The sequence below is a fragment of the Kryptolebias marmoratus genome, linkage group LG12 (genome assembly GCF_001649575.2).
Source record: "Kryptolebias marmoratus isolate JLee-2015 linkage group LG12, ASM164957v2, whole genome shotgun sequence".
Lineage (NCBI taxonomy): Eukaryota > Metazoa > Chordata > Actinopteri > Cyprinodontiformes > Rivulidae > Kryptolebias > Kryptolebias marmoratus.
In genome coordinates, this window is record NC_051441.1 from 16,574,562 (window position 1) to 16,593,022 (window position 18,461).

At 35.5% G+C, this 18,461-nt stretch overlaps 2 protein-coding genes across 5 annotated transcripts in view; one reads left to right on the forward strand and one right to left on the reverse strand.

Annotated features, from left to right (window-relative positions):
- The window catches only part of LOC108236047 (galectin-1), a 7,570-nt gene extending 3,779 nt beyond the window's left edge, over positions 1-3,791 (forward strand). For both annotated transcript variants that reach the window (XM_017416472.3, XM_017416473.3), the window contains exons 2-5: positions 1,463-1,538; positions 1,725-1,804; positions 2,779-2,950; positions 3,178-3,791. In XM_017416472.3, the coding sequence (XP_017271961.1) occupies positions 1,530-1,538; positions 1,725-1,804; positions 2,779-2,950; positions 3,178-3,324 (408 nt within the window). In that variant the 5' untranslated portion in view covers positions 1,463-1,529 and the 3' untranslated portion in view covers positions 3,325-3,791. The remainder of the gene's footprint in view (positions 1-1,462; positions 1,539-1,724; positions 1,805-2,778; positions 2,951-3,177) is intronic.
- A 1,204-nt stretch (positions 3,792-4,995) lies between these two features.
- On the reverse strand, positions 4,996-18,189 carry LOC108236258 (interferon-induced very large GTPase 1-like). Of its 3 annotated transcripts, none has more exons than XM_017416802.3 (7): positions 18,106-18,189; positions 16,493-16,619; positions 15,846-16,379; positions 15,308-15,345; positions 14,542-14,635; positions 11,817-11,854; positions 4,996-11,728 (listed from the first exon to the last, which is right to left on the reverse strand). In XM_017416802.3, exons 2-7 carry the CDS (start codon positions 16,521-16,523, stop codon positions 6,962-6,964), a joined length of 5,502 nt encoding a protein of 1,833 aa, XP_017272291.1. In that variant the 5' UTR covers positions 16,524-16,619; positions 18,106-18,189; the 3' UTR covers positions 4,996-6,961. The 3 variants fall into 3 exon arrangements, with proteins under 3 accessions (XP_017272291.1, XP_017272292.1, XP_017272293.1); XM_017416803.3 differs by having other exon boundaries at positions 16,493-16,614; positions 18,106-18,165; XM_017416804.3 differs by having other exon boundaries at positions 16,493-16,585; positions 18,106-18,154.
- Positions 18,190-18,461: the final 272 nt, after the last annotated feature.

Sequence of the window (18,461 nt, forward strand, 5' to 3'; positions counted from 1 at the left end):
TTTGAGATTTTCATTTGTTGTCATTTGTAATCATCAAAATTAAACGAAATAAACATTTGAAATATATGAGTTTGTATGTAATGTATGAATATAATATACAAGTTTCACTTTTTAAATGGAATTACTGAAATCAATCTACTTTTTCATGATACTCTAATTTTATGACCAGCACCTGTATATGCTGGCGAAAATGTTTTGATGGCTTGTTTGCTTGGGGTGGGGTGGGTGGGGGTATATTTTTGAAAACATTTTTGACCAAGCACGGATGAAATCCAGTGACTGCATTAACAAACAAGCATGGCTTTTTAATATTTATATAATAAAAATAAGACATAAAAATGAGAATGTTTGCCATTGTAAGTGTTAGAGTATTAGAAAGTTCCCTCCTGTGTGACAACACAATGTTCAGGTAAAATAGATCCATTGATCAGTTCAAATAAGCAAAAATTAAAAAAAATATTAAGTTAAGATGAAACTTTTGAAAGTAAATGACATCAGGCATCTTTATTAGTTTGCCAAATTTAAACAATATTGATTCAAACATCAAATTGTAGGAGTGTGTGTTCTTGAACATTTGTGTCTATGTGTTTGTGGGTTTTGAGTATCTCCTCGTGTCAAATATGATAATTAGAACAAAAAGGACACAAAACATGTAAAACTATCAGAATTTATTTCTAGTATCTATATCATAATTTTATACCAAGCTTTTTCGTGAAGGTTGTATGCTGTTTTCTTCAATGACAGACTTTACAGATAGAAGCACATCTTCTCCAAAACTCTGATGTTACAAAATGTTGCACAAAGGACAGTCATTCTTCAGTGGTGTTTGACTCATTCATGATGCATATGATTGGCACATCAGAAAACTATCAGCCATTTAGGATGTTTCTCCTTAAATTTTCAAACTTATTTTTATGTGATTGTCGTTTAAAAGTGGTTTTTAGCAGAAAAAAGTAACCCGGTTTAGCAAAACTGTTTATGATAAAATTAGCCAAATACCCAACTTTTCCTCATAAAGCTTTTTGTAGTACATTCATTATTTAAGCATTTAACAAGATGCAGTTTTTGCATAAAAACGTTATGAATATCCCCTGAATTGCAGCAAAATGTTAGAAATGTTCTTGCTTGATTGTAACATTCACTTCCTGATGTTTTCTCTGTTAATAATTAGCTTCACTCTAGAAATATTTAAATAGCCTTGGCCACATTGACTCTTGTTACTCAGTGACTTTTTAGGGATCAATAATGCTGGTTGGTTTATTTACAAAATGAGTTCTACAGCAATGATTAAACAGAGCTATAATGACATTTTAAGGGTCCTTTGTGACAGTCAGGATGATGATGGTGATGATAATGATGTTGAGTCATACTGTAAATGTTAAGCCATGTCATGTGGTACTGTTGTGTAATAGTACAAAAATGTGAACATTGACAGTCACACCACCTACTTTTTGTCTTTCAGGAAGCAAAGCTGCCTGTGTATAAAGATCGTCTTCCTGCTTCTTCTATAGCTGTGAGCAGCACTCAATATGAGCATGGTGAGTTTAAATCTGTGCCTCCTTTAATGTAACTTTATAGTTTTATACTGTAGATGCACTGCACCCTGAACTTTTCACTTTCAAAAATCAAGGTTCAGCACAAATGTTCCCAAGCGTGTATCTCTATGACTGACAGCATTTTTAACAATAATGTTTGAAACCCTGAACATAATAATTCTTTTTCAGCAACTTGAATTGAAGAATGTGAACCTGAGAGCTGGTGATAAGCTAAAAGTAAAGGGGGAAATTCTGCACGATGCTGAGAGGTAAGTTAATCAGTCATATAATTTTTTATTGTAGGCATGCATGGTTTGGACTATTTCGTGAATACCTTAGGTAGATTTAAAGCATGTGGTTGAAACATGGTCCAACAAAAACTCCATGGTCTTTTGCAATTTATTTATTTCAAGATTATTCTGTTATCAATCAATCAGTAGTCCAACTAACAAATGTTACAAGCCCTGTCAAAAACAATGTGCTCTCTGGGCTCCAAAGCATCGACTGATACACAAACTTAATCTTAACAGGCTGCTAGTTAAACATCCATCAATCAGAAGCCAGAACCAGGAGCTGCAATAACTGCTCACAGTCTTTATCCTTACTGATGCAGTCTTTCAACTGAACAAACATAAATTTATTTTGCTCTAAATGAAATGATTCAAAGAATACTTATGGATGGAAGTTCCAAGTGGCTGGAATAGTGTATAGGAACGTCTGTACTGAATATGGACTGGAAGTCCCACAGTCGAAGTGGGAGACTCCACCAAGGGTGGTGGAGAATGGCAGGGCTAAGATACTGTGGGACTTCCAGATCCAGACTAACAAACAGGTGATGGCTAACCAACCAGACATTGTGGTGATAGATAAGATACAGAAGAGAGCAGTGGTGATAGATGTAGCAGTCCCAGGTGACTGTAACATCAGGAAGAAAGAACAAGAGAAGCTCAAAATAACAAGGGCTGAAAGAGGAAATACAGAAGTTGTGAAAAGTCAAGGCCTCAGTGGTACCAGTGGTCATCGGAGCACTCGGTGCTGTGACCCCCAAACTGGAAGAATAGCTCCAACAGATCCCAGGAACAACCTCAGAGATCTCTGTCCAGAAGAGAGCAGTCCTAGGAACAGCTCAGATACTGAAGAGAACCCTCAAGCTCCCAGGCCTCAGGGCAAGATGATATATATATATATATATATATATATATATATATATATACTTAAAATGTATAATCTCTGACCTGTCCAGATTCCAGATTGACCTTGGTTGTGACTCAGACGACCTGGCGTTGCACTTTAACCCACGTTTCCACGATGACACAGATGGAGCTGTCCTCGTGTGCAACTCAAAGGTTGCTGGTTGTTGGGGTGCTGAGAAGAGGGAAATACACAACCCTCTACAGAGGGGCAGTGATGTAAAGGTGAGGAAACCTGGCTCAAGGAAGCCAAAATGCATGTATGTTGTTAGAAAAGTACCATAAAAAGACTTTTTTTCAAGATATTATGGACTGGGCTTAGCAAAACTAAGGATACATGAAATAATTTTCTGGTCACATTTAGCCATTCAGATTTTTGTTTTGTTTGTATTGTTTTTATTTTTTATTTTTTGAAGAATATATATGTATATATATATTTCTTTCTACTTTAGATAGAGTTAAAACTGTCTGAAGACGTGTTTGAAGTGGAGCTTCCTGATGGACAGGGAGTCCAGTTTCCTAACCGTGTTGGTATGGATGTCATCACCTACATCAGAGTGGCAGGAGATTTCAAACTGAAGAGCTTCAAGATCTGCTGAGACACAGCTGTCATGTCTATTGCATTGAAACAGTTTGGTTATAGATACAATTTAAGAAACACCCATTTATTGTTTGAAAACTAATCATTAAGCAAGCTCTCTGTAGTCCATGTGGTATTTCAAAATGACACAAAGCTGAAGGAATGGGTAAAGAGTATTTAATCATGTCATCTTGTTATGCATAATCTTCAACATTTTAATTTTTTTGTCTTGTTATCCCTAAAGGATTGCAAAGTCTATCCTACTTAGCATTGTGTTAACACAGACCTGCATGCTCCAGAGCAGAAAACTCACAGAACTCCTGCTTTTATAGAGGTGATCACATTGATGATGGTCAGCTGATCAGCAGCTCCTGACTGAAACTTTTCTTCTTAAATCCTATGGACGCTGCAAGGATGGACTTAATTTTTCACACAGCTTTACCCTGTTGGCTTAACTTTTGTTTAATAAATAATGACATGGTGGAATCTGTTGTGTTTTTCTACACTTGAAGTTAGATTTGAATGAGTTGAATCTTTCTTTGAAACTTGTGGTAAAAGAGTTGACGTTATAGGTAGCGATGGCAGTGTAGCGGCCACTTGGAAGGATACAGAAAGACACAGAGAGCTCCAAACAGGTCCAATTTAAAATTTTCATTGTGTGCCATAAACACAATGAAAACTATAGCATAAAACAGAAAACATACATGATTATAGATCATATTCAACTTAGTATAAATTGTTTAAAAGACTAATAATGAAATCTAAATGAAATGCCCATTTCAAAGCTTATTACAACAAATGTGAAATACAACAATGTACTAAATGCCTGTTTTAAATAAAACAAAACAGATGAATGTTCACAAAAAATAAATGCAATGTCTTTAACCTAGCATGTGCAGTTTTACTCATATGAATAATGAGTAAATGAATGAATAAACAAATCACTCTTCTAATAACAATACACAGTCATGCATATTTATATCTCATTCTGCTTTCCCTTTAGTCTTTCACATTATGCTAGGGAAAAAACAAGAAGCGCAACACACAAAAAAACCACAAAGAAGAAAAATGGCGCTCTTCAAAATAAAAGCATAACAGACCACAAAGTGTCACTGTAGGACTTATGAGCAAGTAAAACACACAGGAGGATATTAACCATTTAGTAGCCATTTACAGGTAGAAATGGGACAGTTGAGTGATTAAATCATTTGGAACAATTGCTCCACACAAAGATTTGAATTCAAGATTCATTTGTCTGTCTCACAGCAAAACACGCTAGTTACAGAGCACTTAAATTCTTTTTGATTTCCCATCACATAACTAAAATAAACAAAGAACTAAACTGAACTCTAAGCATTGTAAATAATTGAATAGAGGGATATTTAATTATAATCTGTATTTGTAGGACCTGCTTCTGTACATTTAAATATTTTTATTCAGAAAAACAATCTGTTCAACAAAGTTAGGACTGAGACGTGTTTTACCACCTTCCACATCACTATCAATCTAAAACCACTCTCCATATGACACACTTGGGTAAACGAGGGAGGTAAGTGAATACTTTTGGTCATTTATCGTATTTCCAACGTTTGTCAAGATGTACAAATGAAAAGATATAAAAATTAAAACATTATATATATTTATCTTTAAGCTAATTCTAAAATTTATTAAGACAACTAAAAACTGAAAAGCAGATTATGTATTAATTTATTGAAGAAGGCACATATTTAGTTACACATTGCTTCATTACAATTCATAATTTCCTCAACAAAAACTTTTAACAGTAAATACTTTATGTGAACAAAACTAAACAACAATAAAAAGATGAAAATGTCACAAATGTTTGTTGCTTATGAAATTATATATTATTTCATGTCTTCTAAAAAAGTGAACAATCAAAATTTATTAAAAAAGCAACAGTTATTATGGCAATGGTTTGTTATCGTCTAATAAAAAATACAATAAAAAGAATAAATGAAAATGTGAAAATGAACAAAAACAGTTTTAGAAGTATTGATTAAAGTAAACTATAAGGACTTGTGATTATATTTTTTATTTTCAATTTCTAAAACATTTGTTTAAAAGCACAAATTTTTGGTTAAGTAGAAACAGTGGCACAGCCAAAAATGAATTCACAGGTGGGCCACCAAATGTAACACATCTTATAAAATACAAAGAACAATCTTTACTTGTGTGTTGCTTGTCATTAATACAGAATCTCAAAATTTCATTTCCAGTCTGTAATTAACCATAATCTTCCACAAAGCAAGTTCCGTCTAGCATTTGTGTCCTGTTTAAAAGGAAATCTGTCCTCTGAGTCAAGACTGAAGCAGAAGTATTTGTTGTTTGCAGTAAAGTGGGTCAGAAATGAATGAACAGATCTGCCTTTTGTGCACCAGCTTCCAGAGGGTTGGAGAAAAGGAACACTGGTTATCAGGACTGTGGTTATACAGGCTGGTGATGCAACAGAACGGACAGCTTTCAGCAGATCACAGCTGATCAGTGGGGATTTGATCAGATTTCTGTCTGCACTTCATCACTTTATCCAGAGAGAAGAGGCGCATCTCCTCAGTGATTTTCTCCATCTCTCCTTGAAGAAAGTTCTGTTAACAACACTGAAGTTTTTACAACTTGAGGCATTTTTCTTCAACATCACTGATTGGTCTGATCAACCCCTGAGCTTCATGGGGGAATCATTAGACAGAAACAGATACTTTTTTGAGATATTTACCAATGATAATCTCCATCTTCTGACAAGTATCTGTTTCTCAGATTTCTTTTATTTGTTTTTTTTTTTTGACTCATCAGTGAGAGAACATTGAGCACCAAGATCTCAAATGACAACTGACTGATCTTTTTCCAGGTTTATGTCCTAAATGGGTTTTGTATCTGAAATATTTTTTATCCTCATTAATCCAGTGTTGAACGGATGTTTGAGTTCCTCTTTGTCTTTTAACAGATGAATAAGCTCTTTGCTTTGTTGCACCAGTTTGTTTTCTTGACATCAAGTTTTTTTAGCATTATTCAGCTGGATAACGTCATCCAGTCAGTTTTCTTTTTACTCTTTCTTTCAACAAGTTTTTAACTGAGTAAACACATGAACAGTTGTTTAAACAAAAACAAAATACAAAATAAAACAGTAAAATTATTTATTTCTTGAGACCCCCTCAACAAAGCAGTACTTTCACCAAATATAGCACTATATGATTCTTTTTTCTGAGTAAACTGTATTAAAAAATTAAAAATGTTTAAAAAAATGCAACAAATTTTGACTTACAATTACTCTGTTAAATAATTATTTAGGGTTAAAATTTTAAATTCCTTGTTCTGAAAAATGTCATGCATCTTTTCCAAAAAGTGATATTACAGTTTTAATAAAACAAAAACTATTATTGTCATCTATATTTTATACCCCACTGAGTAAGAAATTAAATATCAAACATTAAGTTCTTGGATTCAAGGAGTTTTCATGAACTCTTACCTCACATATTGTGGTTAAACTCAATATTTTACTAGATAAAAGCACACATTGATAAAATTATAAACAGGTATTAAATGATTTTTTATAGGCTCCATCCTCAGTTTTTGTCTAAAGAAGAAAGTATCTTTTCATGAAACCGTAACAAAAATAAGTTCAGTGAAAGTTTTTGTTTTTTCTAGTTGCACATTTCATCCAGACTTTCAATGGCTTCTTCTTTACTGTAGTTTCTCCATTCTTTGGGAATTTCTCCTCCACCCTGAAACTTCAATTTATAGTGGTCTTCCAGTTCCTTTTGAAAGTGACACACAAACCACTTCCAGTAAATCAGCATAGATAGATCAGCAGTAATGCTCCATGAGGCATATTTTTTTTCCCCAGCATCTGGATAACATTTATAAAGAAAAGTCTTAACTGAGTTATATTCAGGGTAGAAACGTCTGTCACTTGCAACTAAAGTGGTGCAGAAATCAATGACCAGATCCACTGTGCCTCTTGTATGCCAGCCTTCAACTCCTGAGGGTCGATGAAAAGGAACCCTGTGTTTTTCAGGACTGTGGTCCTTCAGAGTGTTGGTACAAACTGCTGAACAGAATGGACATCTTTCCCAGCAGCAGTCACACAGCTGATCAATGAGGATTTGATCAGGTTTCTGTCTGCACTTCATCACTTTATCCAGAGGGAGGTGGCTCATCTCCTCAGTGATGTCAACAAGGCTTTTCTCCAATTCTTCTTTCAGAAAGTCAAAATTGTTGATATCACTGAAGTTCTGACAACAAATGGTGTCAAGTGTCAGGTTAGGACTCAGTGAACTGGAAAACTCCTTCACCCACATGTCTGTGTCTCCTTGGTTCTTCTTGACCTTCTCTGTTGCCTCAAATAAAGCTTGACTGATAAGTTTTCTGATGTTCTCCACATTTTTCTTCAGAATATTCAGAGCTTTATCTTTGTGTGTTGTTAACATGTATTTCTCCACTTCTTCTTTGATAAAACTTTCAACTTGTTTCCTTGGATTTCTGATGTAGGTGACAAAACTATTAAAATCTTCTTTCTCTGCAAGTGACACCAACACATGTTTCTCCAAGTTCAACCTGTTCCCACTGAATGCTGGGAAACTGCACTTCATCTCTCCGGCGATATCAACACCAGTTTTGTTGCAGATGACCTCAACAGCAGAGACCTTCACTTTTTCACACATCATTTCTCCAAACACAACAGCAGAGGAGTTTCCTTTGCAGAAGCTCCTGAAAATGTTGTAATATTCAGTTTTCTTGCTGTTCAAATAAGTGAGTGCATCATTGTTATCTTTGTAGGTCTTGTGAGAATGTAAAATCCATTTTTCTGCCCTGTCAAACACATACAGCAACAAATCAACTGTAAACTCCTTTTTAAATGTAAAGTTCTGCCCTGACTGAAACTCTGACACTTTCTTTCGAACATTTTGGGCCACTTCCTGCAGATAAGTTGATCTGTAGCCTCTTGTTGCAACAGGTTTGCTCTTAATGGACTCCAAACAATCTTCTTCAACATCATTAATAAATGATCTGATGAGTTTTTGTTGTTCATGTGGAAAAAGTTTTCCTTTCACATAATCTACAGCACCTCCCACAGTCTTCTTTTGTTTTATGTAATCAGAATAATCTCCAGCCTCTGACAAGTTTTTGTATCTCCGACGTCTTTTTGACTCGTCAATGTGCTGCCATTCAATGCAAAGGTCTTCAAGGACAGCTGACTGATCTCTCTCCAAGTTTATGTCCTCAATGGGTTTTGCATCTAAAGTTAATTCTTTAACCCAGTGACTCCAAACTGCATCAAACTGACTTTTGAGTTCCTCTTCATCTTCTGACATGAATTTTAACTGGTGAGCGAGCTCTTCGCTCTTTTGAAGCAACTTGTCCTCAAACTCTGTCTTCTTGTTGTCAAGTTTTTTACAAGCTTTCCTCTGTTGGATAACTTCATCCAGTTTTCTTTTCACTCCTTTTACAAGCTCCTCGTGGAACTCTTTGATTTTGGTTTCAAATCTACTCCGCCACTGACATAAAATGTCTTTGTTGTTGTCTGTCTCAAAGTAAGTTGCAATATTTGTTTTTATTTCTTCATATGTTTTTCTCATTTCTTCATAAAGATAACTGAGCTCAAGATTGTCAAGTTGTCCCTTCTCAATTCTGGGATAAAGCTGGTTTTCAATGGTCAACATCTCACTCCTCAGGGCCCAAGTCCAGTTCCCATACTGGACCTCAAGTTCTCTATATGTTGCAATTTCTTGGGTGTTTTTGAAACTGAAAACAAAGTGTTCATTCATCAAGGCGTTCCACAGGTCCTGAACTTTGGTGTTGAAATGTGACAGAGTGATCCCATCAGACAGTTCAGCCTTATCCAGGATGACTTTCTTCAGTTCTTGGACACTCTCACTATAACCTGGATTTGGAGGAGCCATCGGAGGACTTCCCTCCCAGAGCTGGGCAAAGTATTTCACATCATTTTGTACATCAAATGTAATAACTTCACTGAAACACTCAACATCACACACCTCCTCTTTGGCAGCAAGTTGAGCCATTTTGTCCAGTTTTTCCTGCAAACGTCTTTTTCCTTCCATGTTTTTCTCTGCAGCTCCAACATCTGTAACATTCTGATGAACAAACACACAACTTGGAGAAAGATTAACTTTCTTCATCCTCATTAAAGCCTGAACAACAATCTGCAGGACATCCTGCATCTCAGCTGGATTCTCACCAAAGATGTTGATCAATGTCATGTTTCCGAGGCCAACAACAAATGTTGCCAGTTCATTGTCGTGATGAAGGGTGGTATTACCCTCTAACTCAACAGCACGCAGTCCTTCAGTGTCCACAACTAGAACATAATCAAACTTGACCTTTTCCTTGATTTCTTCTGACAGTTCAACCAGCTGCATAAAGGCACCTTTGGTGCACCTCCCAGCACTCACTGCAAACTGCAGTCCAAACATGGCATTCAGCATTGTTGACTTTCCACTGCTTTGTATACCCAAAACTGACAACACAAAAACTCTCTGGTCACCCAGTTTCTTGATGACTTCCTGTAAAAGACTAGAGATCCATGTTAAAGGCACATGACCTGCGTCACCATCCATCAGCTCCATCGGGTGTCCTGATATCATCAGATCTGCAGCCAGCTCAGGATATTTAGTCCATTTAGTCTGTTGGCTCTGTGTTTGTTTCTTCTGAGATTTATGGGCTTCATAGATCTGTCCCATTTCTCTAAAGATGTGTTCCAGGCCAAATGTTGCTGATTGCAGCTTTCTAGATAAGTCTTCAAGCTCAGTTTGTTTGTGTCTTAATTTGTCAGATTTGTCATGTTTCTTCTTGAGCTCTAAGACCTTAGACCATGTTTTATCATAATCCTGGAGAATTGAGGACAGATCATCTGTGGAGAGGGCATCAATGAGGATCTGAGTCCATTTCAAGAAATATTCCCTCTCTTTTGGTGGCAAAACCATGAGACTGTCAGTGAATGACTTCATCAGTGTCTTACAGGCTTCGTTATTAGAAACAGCACATTGATTCTGTCGTAGTTTCTTTTGTTTGTCAGTTTTCTGATCTTTTTCTTCCTCAAGGTGTCCTTTGAGATTATGTTTTTCCTTGTTTATTTTGCACCAGTCATGCCAAAGCTGGCCTTGACAGGGGAGAAATTGATTTTTGATAGTGGAAATATCATTTCCTTTGATCAATTCCACTATTTTCAGTGCAGCATCTTTTCCTGTCTTGCAAGCTGTCTTGTTTTCATCCACTGTGATTCCAACGACTTTGGCCATAGATTCAAGCTGGAAAGATGTGTGAGGTCCAGACAAAATCTTTCCAATAATCTGTTTCACTTCTTCAGAAACATCAGACTGGTTTCTGTCTTTTAGGCCCAGTTTGTATTTTAGTGGTTTCATCTGAACTGCATCACAGTCATTATCACCAATAAGTATTATTAGAGGTTTTGAAGATTTGTACAGGGTTGAGATGATTGCACTACTTCCCTGACTTTTCTCCAGAGTTGGCACAAGAACAACTATGACTGAAGACTTCTCAGTCAGTGTTTCACGTTGTTCTTCTACTGACATAGAATCACCATGAAGATTACAGAAGGCAATGCAGTCTGTAAAGGAATCATTGTGTTTTCCAGCAGGACAGTACCAGGCAATCTCTGCGACACCATCCATCAAATGACGAGATTTTGTGCTTCCTGGACAGTTTCTGTGGAAGAACGTATCGTGACGCTCATTGATCAAAGTGTTCATTAGCTGAGATTTGGACACAGAAGTTGAACCCAGCCGGAAAAAACAAACCATGGAAGTCTGAGCTTTGTAGATCGGCATGCTCTTCATGGTGACCTTTTTTAAATTGTCATTGTTTTCTTTTGAATTGCCTTTGTTTTCAGTTATCTTCCATGTTTTTATTATTTGTCTAAATGTCCACAAAGGACACTCAATGTTCATTGTGACAGGGTCAGGAACAAGCAAAGGTAAGGCATACTGACACTGAGACAACTTTGTGATCATTTTCTGTTTAAGGAAGCTGTCTGAGCAGTGAAATACTGCCATTTGAACATCCATTGGGTGCAAATGAGTCTCTTTAGTTTGGTTCAACTCCACATTGGTGTTAAAAAGAGCCTCTAAGTCATCATCATTGTCAACACTGTCAGAAGCTGAAAAACCCTGTATATGGCTTATATCAGAATTTTCTTGTCGTACAGGAATATATCTGGCTCTGTAATCTAACATCAATAACCTCTGAAGAAAGGCCTGAGCCAGATCTTTTTCAGAAATGTCATTAGTCTGATTCACAGGTCGACCTATTTTAAGAAACTCTTCTGATGACAACTTCTGTTCAAGTTTGTTTTGAAGATCAAGTCTTCTGAGCAGTGTTTCTGTTTGTTTTGGGCATTTCTTTCTGTTTTCCTCTGAAGCATTATATAAAAGCTGTAAACAATAAAAATGACAATTTAATCTTTATAGAAATGTGGAAATATTGTATTGTTAAAACATGTGAAGCCAATAAGTCTCTTACCTTTTTTTTATTTCCACTCATATCCATATTGAGGGCATCTACAAAACATTGTTGATTTAACAAATTAGTCAAAATTCATTTGTTCCTTTAAAGATTGTCTTTTTTTACAACATTTTTAGTATGCATACAATTTTTCACTTTACAGCTGGAGGTACAGCAAAAGTCCTGTGACAAAGGTGGGCCAGTACAACTGGTCATGGCCAAAACATGATCATAATCCCCACCATCTGAAAATGAGTAGAAAGCCTGATTGACAAGCCCTGAAAAAAATCACAGGCAGCTGACCTGGGAATAAAGATTATAACTGCAATCTAAGTATCAATGATGTGAATGCAGCACTACTCATTGTATGCACTGAAGTCATTACAAATAAAACCAGAGGCACTCAGAGAGGTCAAACCTCTGCCAAGGTCACTGTGTAATTAAAAAATCACAGACTGATAGATACAACCAAAACATAACTTCCTTGGTGAAGGGAACAAAAGGGTCACATGTAGGAGAAGACAGGTTTTTAACAAAGGGGTTACCTGTGACCTTGACCTTATGACCTTGAAATCAACAGGCATCATCTACATTCCTACATAACACTGTTGCATAGTTAGAGCACAAGGTCAACTGTGATGTTGACCTTTGACCCCATGACCTTGAAATCAATGGTGATAACCCTTGACCTTAGAGGTGTCCAACTGTGGAGTTAAGTATTCCTGTTATACAGATGCAGAGTTAGAGAATGGGCTGATGTGTGACCCTGACTTTTGACCTTGAACTTTGATCTGATCACTACCAAAACGTAATCACTTGTTCCTTGTACCATGTTTGATGTTTCCTGAAACCTTCATGAAAATTTGTTCATACCTTTTTAAATAATCTTGTACACAGACAAACAGGCAGACAAATAAACATATGTTATCTGAAAAAAACATAACCTCCTTGGAGGAGGTAATAACCACAAGCTATAAGCTAAATGAGAATTCAGAATTAACCTAGAATGGCTGACAAAAGCCAGGAAAGTCTTGTTCATGAAGGATCACCAGAAAGAGGCAATTTCGTCAAATTACTGGCCATAAACCTGCTTTTTCATGAAACAGGAGCTCCTATCAAGCTTCATAGCAGCCAAGATCAGGACGGCACCTCCAAAACAGCAATGGCTTAATACATAAACAGGGTTCAGAAGGGAATTGACACTAATTCAATTAATTCCAACAGTCAGGACTCTAAGACCAGAAATACAAACATGTGCACTAAGTGGATTGACTACAAGAAATACTACACACAGGCTTAGAACTGTACAACATCAACAGGACACAGAGGGCCATTATCAAGGAAATCTGAAAGACCACTTTAGAGGCCAATTCAAAGCCAATCAAGTCAGCATGAAGTGTGGCATATACCAAGGTGATACTCTGGCCCCTTTACTGTTCTGGACCAGAACTCTTTAGCCAGATCTTTGCAAAGGTTGCGTCTAGAAAGAATCAATCATCACCATCTCCTCTATATGGATGACATCAAGCTGTATACTAAAGCTGAGTGAGACATTGAGTTACTTATCCTACGTAACAGGATTAGTGAGCAATAAAGTCCTAATCCAGAGTGAAACAACAAAGATCCTGAAATAATTCAAGAAGACAGTCCCCAGAAATGATCTGCTAAGTGAATTAGAGTTTATATTGACTGACTATACAATCTCTGAGAGAAATTTTCATTACAGTAGATGTTTATCAGAAAGTTTAATGCATACAATGTTAAAAAATATAATAATCTATTTTATCATTACTTTCTTGAGTCTTACAGGGCAATACAAAGAGACTAGTAATCTTCATTTCAGTTCTTCTCAAATTTATTATCTTGCTGCTAGTGTTATGCATACATCACTTGACAATGTTGTCCCTCTGTAAAAAAAAATGGTAATCAGATAGAGAAAACTGACTCTTTGGTTTAGTATGGAGCGGTGTACTTTAAACCAGACTTCAAGAAAGTTGAAAAGGAAAGGTTGTTCCACTATGTTACGACCCAGCTTAGCCAGGAAAAAGAGGAAGTAACATTAAACCAGATGGAATTTGTTTTGAACGTGGAACCACATAACAAATAACAGGGCCAGCAAATCAGCAACCTGCAACCACACAGTATTATACAAAACAAATGGCCCAGGCCATAACTATTTTAGAAAAAAAAAAATTAAAGCTTCAGAGATGGTCAGTTATTATATAGTACAAGACAGCCCTTCTCAAAGCTAGAATTGTAGATTAATTATCATTAATAGAGAAAAACAAAAACAGCCAAAGGTTTCTGTTTCATCTAGGATGAAGAGTCTTAGCTCTGTTGAGCCATGTCCCTATCACTCTCAGAATTGATGACTTAATGTTGTTTTTTATTTATATATTAAACAAGCTGTTTCAGTTAGAGAAAAAAATGCAGATTATTCTCACTATTATCACTGGTTCATCAACTAGTAAGACTGCTTTTAAAAAAACAGCTAAACTTAATATGTATTTAAACTGTTTCTAATACATGTGTACATTTTAAACACATGTATAGACATTATGGGAAATTAAAGCCTTGGTGGTGCCAGTAGTCACTGGAGCACTTGAAGCTGTGAAACCCCCAAACTGGCTCTGCAAAGTTTAGGAATAACCTTCCAGCTTTCTGTACAGAAAAGGTGAATCTGAGGAACAGATAAGCTACTACTGATAGAATGACTTTTCTGTTTATATGGGTTAAATGTTACCTTTCTTGTTTGGCTGATGAAGAACAGTTTTGGATTGAAGCTGTCGTGCTCTGTTGTCATCATTCCTTTTTGGGTTTTCAGCACCACCATGTTCCTTCAATGAATCACACCAAATGCAAAAATGTAACATTACTTTTCTCATTGTACTGTTTGGTATAAACAGTGCATTCAAGAATAATCAGATTTAAAAAATGAAAAAACTATGAAAACCTAAATAAAATTAGCAGTTTCCATGATCAATTTTTTTTTGCATTAGTGCAGTAGTTTATTACATTTCCAAAACTTCATTAGGGAAGAAAAATAATAAATGCTATAATTAGCAAAATTGTGTTTCAGAAAAGTTTTGTTGCAAAAACACTCCTAAAAACACTCTGTAACCATTTGGTAACTTTAAAAACTAGTTGATTTATTATATTTTATTTAAGATTAAAGTAAAAAACGAATGAATTCAAACTGTCATACCACTAGAGATGAAAACCTTGCAGTAGTGATTTATCCCATTTTTTTCTTTTAAAACTTTTTTTGTACTATTTTTTTGCATTATGTAATTTTACATTTAACAAGACCATATACAGGAGTTAAACAAAATATTGGAATCAATGTGTTTTCATTATTTTGCCAAAATCCCAACATATAATTTGAGTGATTTGAAGCTTATTGTATTTAAGATGATCTTACTTTCAAATTTTTGCACAAAAGGTCTTGGATTATATGTTTTTACTTCAAGGAATGTTAGGCCTTTAATTATGAAACATGTTCATCTTACCTTCATCTTGATTTGAGTTTCAGTCTCCTTTTGTTCTCCTGCAGAAAGACGTAGAAGGAAAAATGACTCTATGATCTCAAAAATTAAATAATAATAACAATGATTTGGAAAAATATTCTACTTTTAGTTTATATGTCAATATTGACATCAACATCACGCTTAGCAGAGTTGTAAAGAAACAAACTTTACTGAATGTCAATCCAGCCATAAATTTGCCAAACTATTTCACTTTTAAACTTCAAATACTAAAAAAAAAAAAAAAAGCTGAAGTCCACCTCAGTGTCATTTGGAAATGATCAGCACCAGATTCAAACAGGTCTGATTTTTGTGACATCAAGCTAAGTTACACTAATCTGTGTTGATTTCTTCAATCACTATTAAAATGTGCTTGCTGTGTTTCAAAATTAGGTCCATTTCAGTCAGTCCACTGCTGAACTGACCAATTCATTGGTGCTTTTTATAAAGTTTTAACCACACTAATCAACATGGCTTAGTCACAAAAAACTAAATTTAGGTTATAGTAACATTAAAATCTTACCTGTCTTGACTTTTTCTTCATAGGATTCATGAACCTGTTGTGTTTTCTGGTCTTCATTTTCAGATACCATGACTTGGATTTTTACTAAAAGATCTGTTATCTCATTTCCATCCATCATACTTCTTGTACATGTGTGGTATCTTTTCTCAGAAATGCTGCCAAAAGCATTCAGGTCTGCAAAAGCACTTTCACAATTTTCATCTGACTCGTGAGTCACTACTGTCATTACATAAGGAATTTTTTCTTTCCCAAAAACTGTTTCCAACCACTTCATGCCATAATTGTACTGACTGACATGCAGACCATTTGGAAGCAGCAGGATAAAAGCATGAGCTTCCTGAATTAATGGGATTTTGTCAATTTCTGGAAAACCGAGCAGATTAATGATGGAGATCTGCCGACCACACAGATCGTACAGTCTGGATGAAAACTGTTCCAGATTTGTTTCCTTATCATGATCAAGTAAAATGTTTTTTGATCCAATCTGAATAGAATTTGAGTCACCAATTAATATAAGTGTGAGTTCAGGCGTCACTGGAAAAAAAGGAAAGAAAAATGAAATCTTTACATTTGAATTGGCATTTTGAAGAAATACAGCAGAAACATCAGATGTAAAATCTGTTAGAAAGATTTTTTTCACATCTTACCTTTGTCAATATTTACTGCTGATGCAGACATGGTTTCTGTCTCCCCGTCTGTGGTTTTATCTCTCCTTTCGTGTCCTCTCCTCTCCTCTCTGACTGTTGAGTGTCATGAAGATCAGTCACTGCTAAACTAAGGAAAATGTGACATTTTAAAAACTAACAGTGCTTCAGGTCACAGGTATTGACCTGTTGAGAATCTGCTTTAATGTACAACTCCAATTCCATTGAAATTGGGACGTTTTGTGGGCTGTAGTGTTCCTCCTATTTGAAATGTATGTATCTGTGACAGGGAAGTGCAACGAACAGTAATTATTTTCTGTAACCATCATCTGTTGGAAAAGCAAGAATTTTACAGTAGATGATCTTGTGAGGCAGTTCCAAAGTAAAAATGCCAATCAATTTTTAATCAATTTAGTAATTTATTAAAAATGTGAGAAATCTCTGATGTTTATGCGCAGCTAGATTAGTGTAATATATATTTTTATGAACATACATAGCTGTTTTTTGTTTTTTTTTTTCAAAAAGGAGTCCTGTTTGAAATGTTTAACTCTTCTTGGTTCACTAAAGATTTCACTTCTTATGCACAGAAATATTGAGAAAACTGCATGACCTTAACTCCTTAACTCAAGGGTGGACATGTGAATACAAAAAAAATGTTTAATGTATTGCTATTTGTTAACTTCATCTGCTGCATACCTGAAGAAACCTGTTCATGTGCAGAAAGCCTGTTCCTGAAAAAAACTATTCTTGTAAATTTGTTACTGTGTAACTTGATGTACCCGTGACCATGAGTTGTTTTTTGTCCTCTATACAGACTCTGAGCCAGGGTCCAACAACCAGTTTCTGTTTCTGTTTTGTAAATATTTCTTGTTTTGCAAGATTGTGTTGTATAACCACCACACCCATCCTTCTATAAGTACTGCATCTGAGAGGTGGTCTGTGTGCCTACCTCCCTGTACTGTGCAGCTAAAATAAACCAATTAAAAGGCATTCATAGACTCCTGATCATTTCACTGACATTTATTGATAATATTGTTTATTTATTAACAGTTAAACTCTTTAGCAGTACTTTGTTCTTTATTAAAGTAAACCTTTTTATTCTAATTTTCTTTAAGTAGGGAGTCAGTTGAAGGGTTTCACTCCTCTCTGTTCCCAGTAATCTAAAATATAAACTTATATTTTAGATCTGACAGCATATCATTACTTCTTGCTGTTCTTGCTCTTTTTACCATAAAAATACTGGAATCATTTTATTCACAATTCATTCTATGAGCTGTAAATAGTTTGTAAATATCCCCTTTTTGTAATAAACTCACATAAAATCTAAGTATTGTGTCTTTAATGCTTGTGTATGTGTTTCAGAGGGTCAAACTGTGCTATGAATGTAGATTTCACTGTATAAACTTGAGCTAAGGCTAAATAAACGGGAGCTAAGGGTAATCTATAACAACACATTGTTATGAAACATTTATAATTTTATGGATTAAAGATGTTTGCTACAATAGTTAATGCGTTTTTGCATTTTAGTAAACATTTTCAACACAAATCACTGTAGTTAAGATTTAAGATGGGAAAATCCTGATTTGAAAAGGAAAATATTTCCAAAAAAAACTCACCTTGTGCTGTGTTTGTTCAGCTCTGATCAGTGGATATGCAGGTCCTAGTCTCTTTTTTTTTTAAATATGTGTGTTAGATCAGATGCCCTTTTATTGTCTGTCTCTGAAGACTCCTCCCATGGCCTGTGATAGACTGAAACTCATTGGCTGCATACACATTTTTTGTAATTCAATTCTGGGGAAAATGAAAGTGAATGTAAGAATGTTCTAGTTCCCTAATACCATGTGACTTACAAGAAAATCACTATGAAGCTTGAATGTTGCAGTTTAAAAAAAACATCAGCTTATGTAACTATACTGGGAGTTTTCTGTAATTCCGGAGCAAGCTGAGGTGAAAACCTACAAGGAAAGTGCAG

What these genes read in the sequence shown, in the direction of transcription:
- LOC108236258 (XM_017416802.3), bottom strand. Translation starts at nt 16,523, where the DNA reads ATGTCTGCATCAGCAGTAAATATTGACAAAG. An exon ending in TGAAGAAAAAGTCAAGACAG is followed by an intron (nt 15,346 to 15,845) that starts GTAAGATTTTAA and finishes GTCTTTCTGCAG; the next exon opens with GAGAACAAAAGGAGACTGAA. An exon ending in TGAGTGGAAATAAAAAAAAG is followed by an intron (nt 11,729 to 11,816) that starts GTAAGAGACTTA and finishes TATTGTTTACAG; the next exon opens with CTTTTATATAATGCTTCAGA.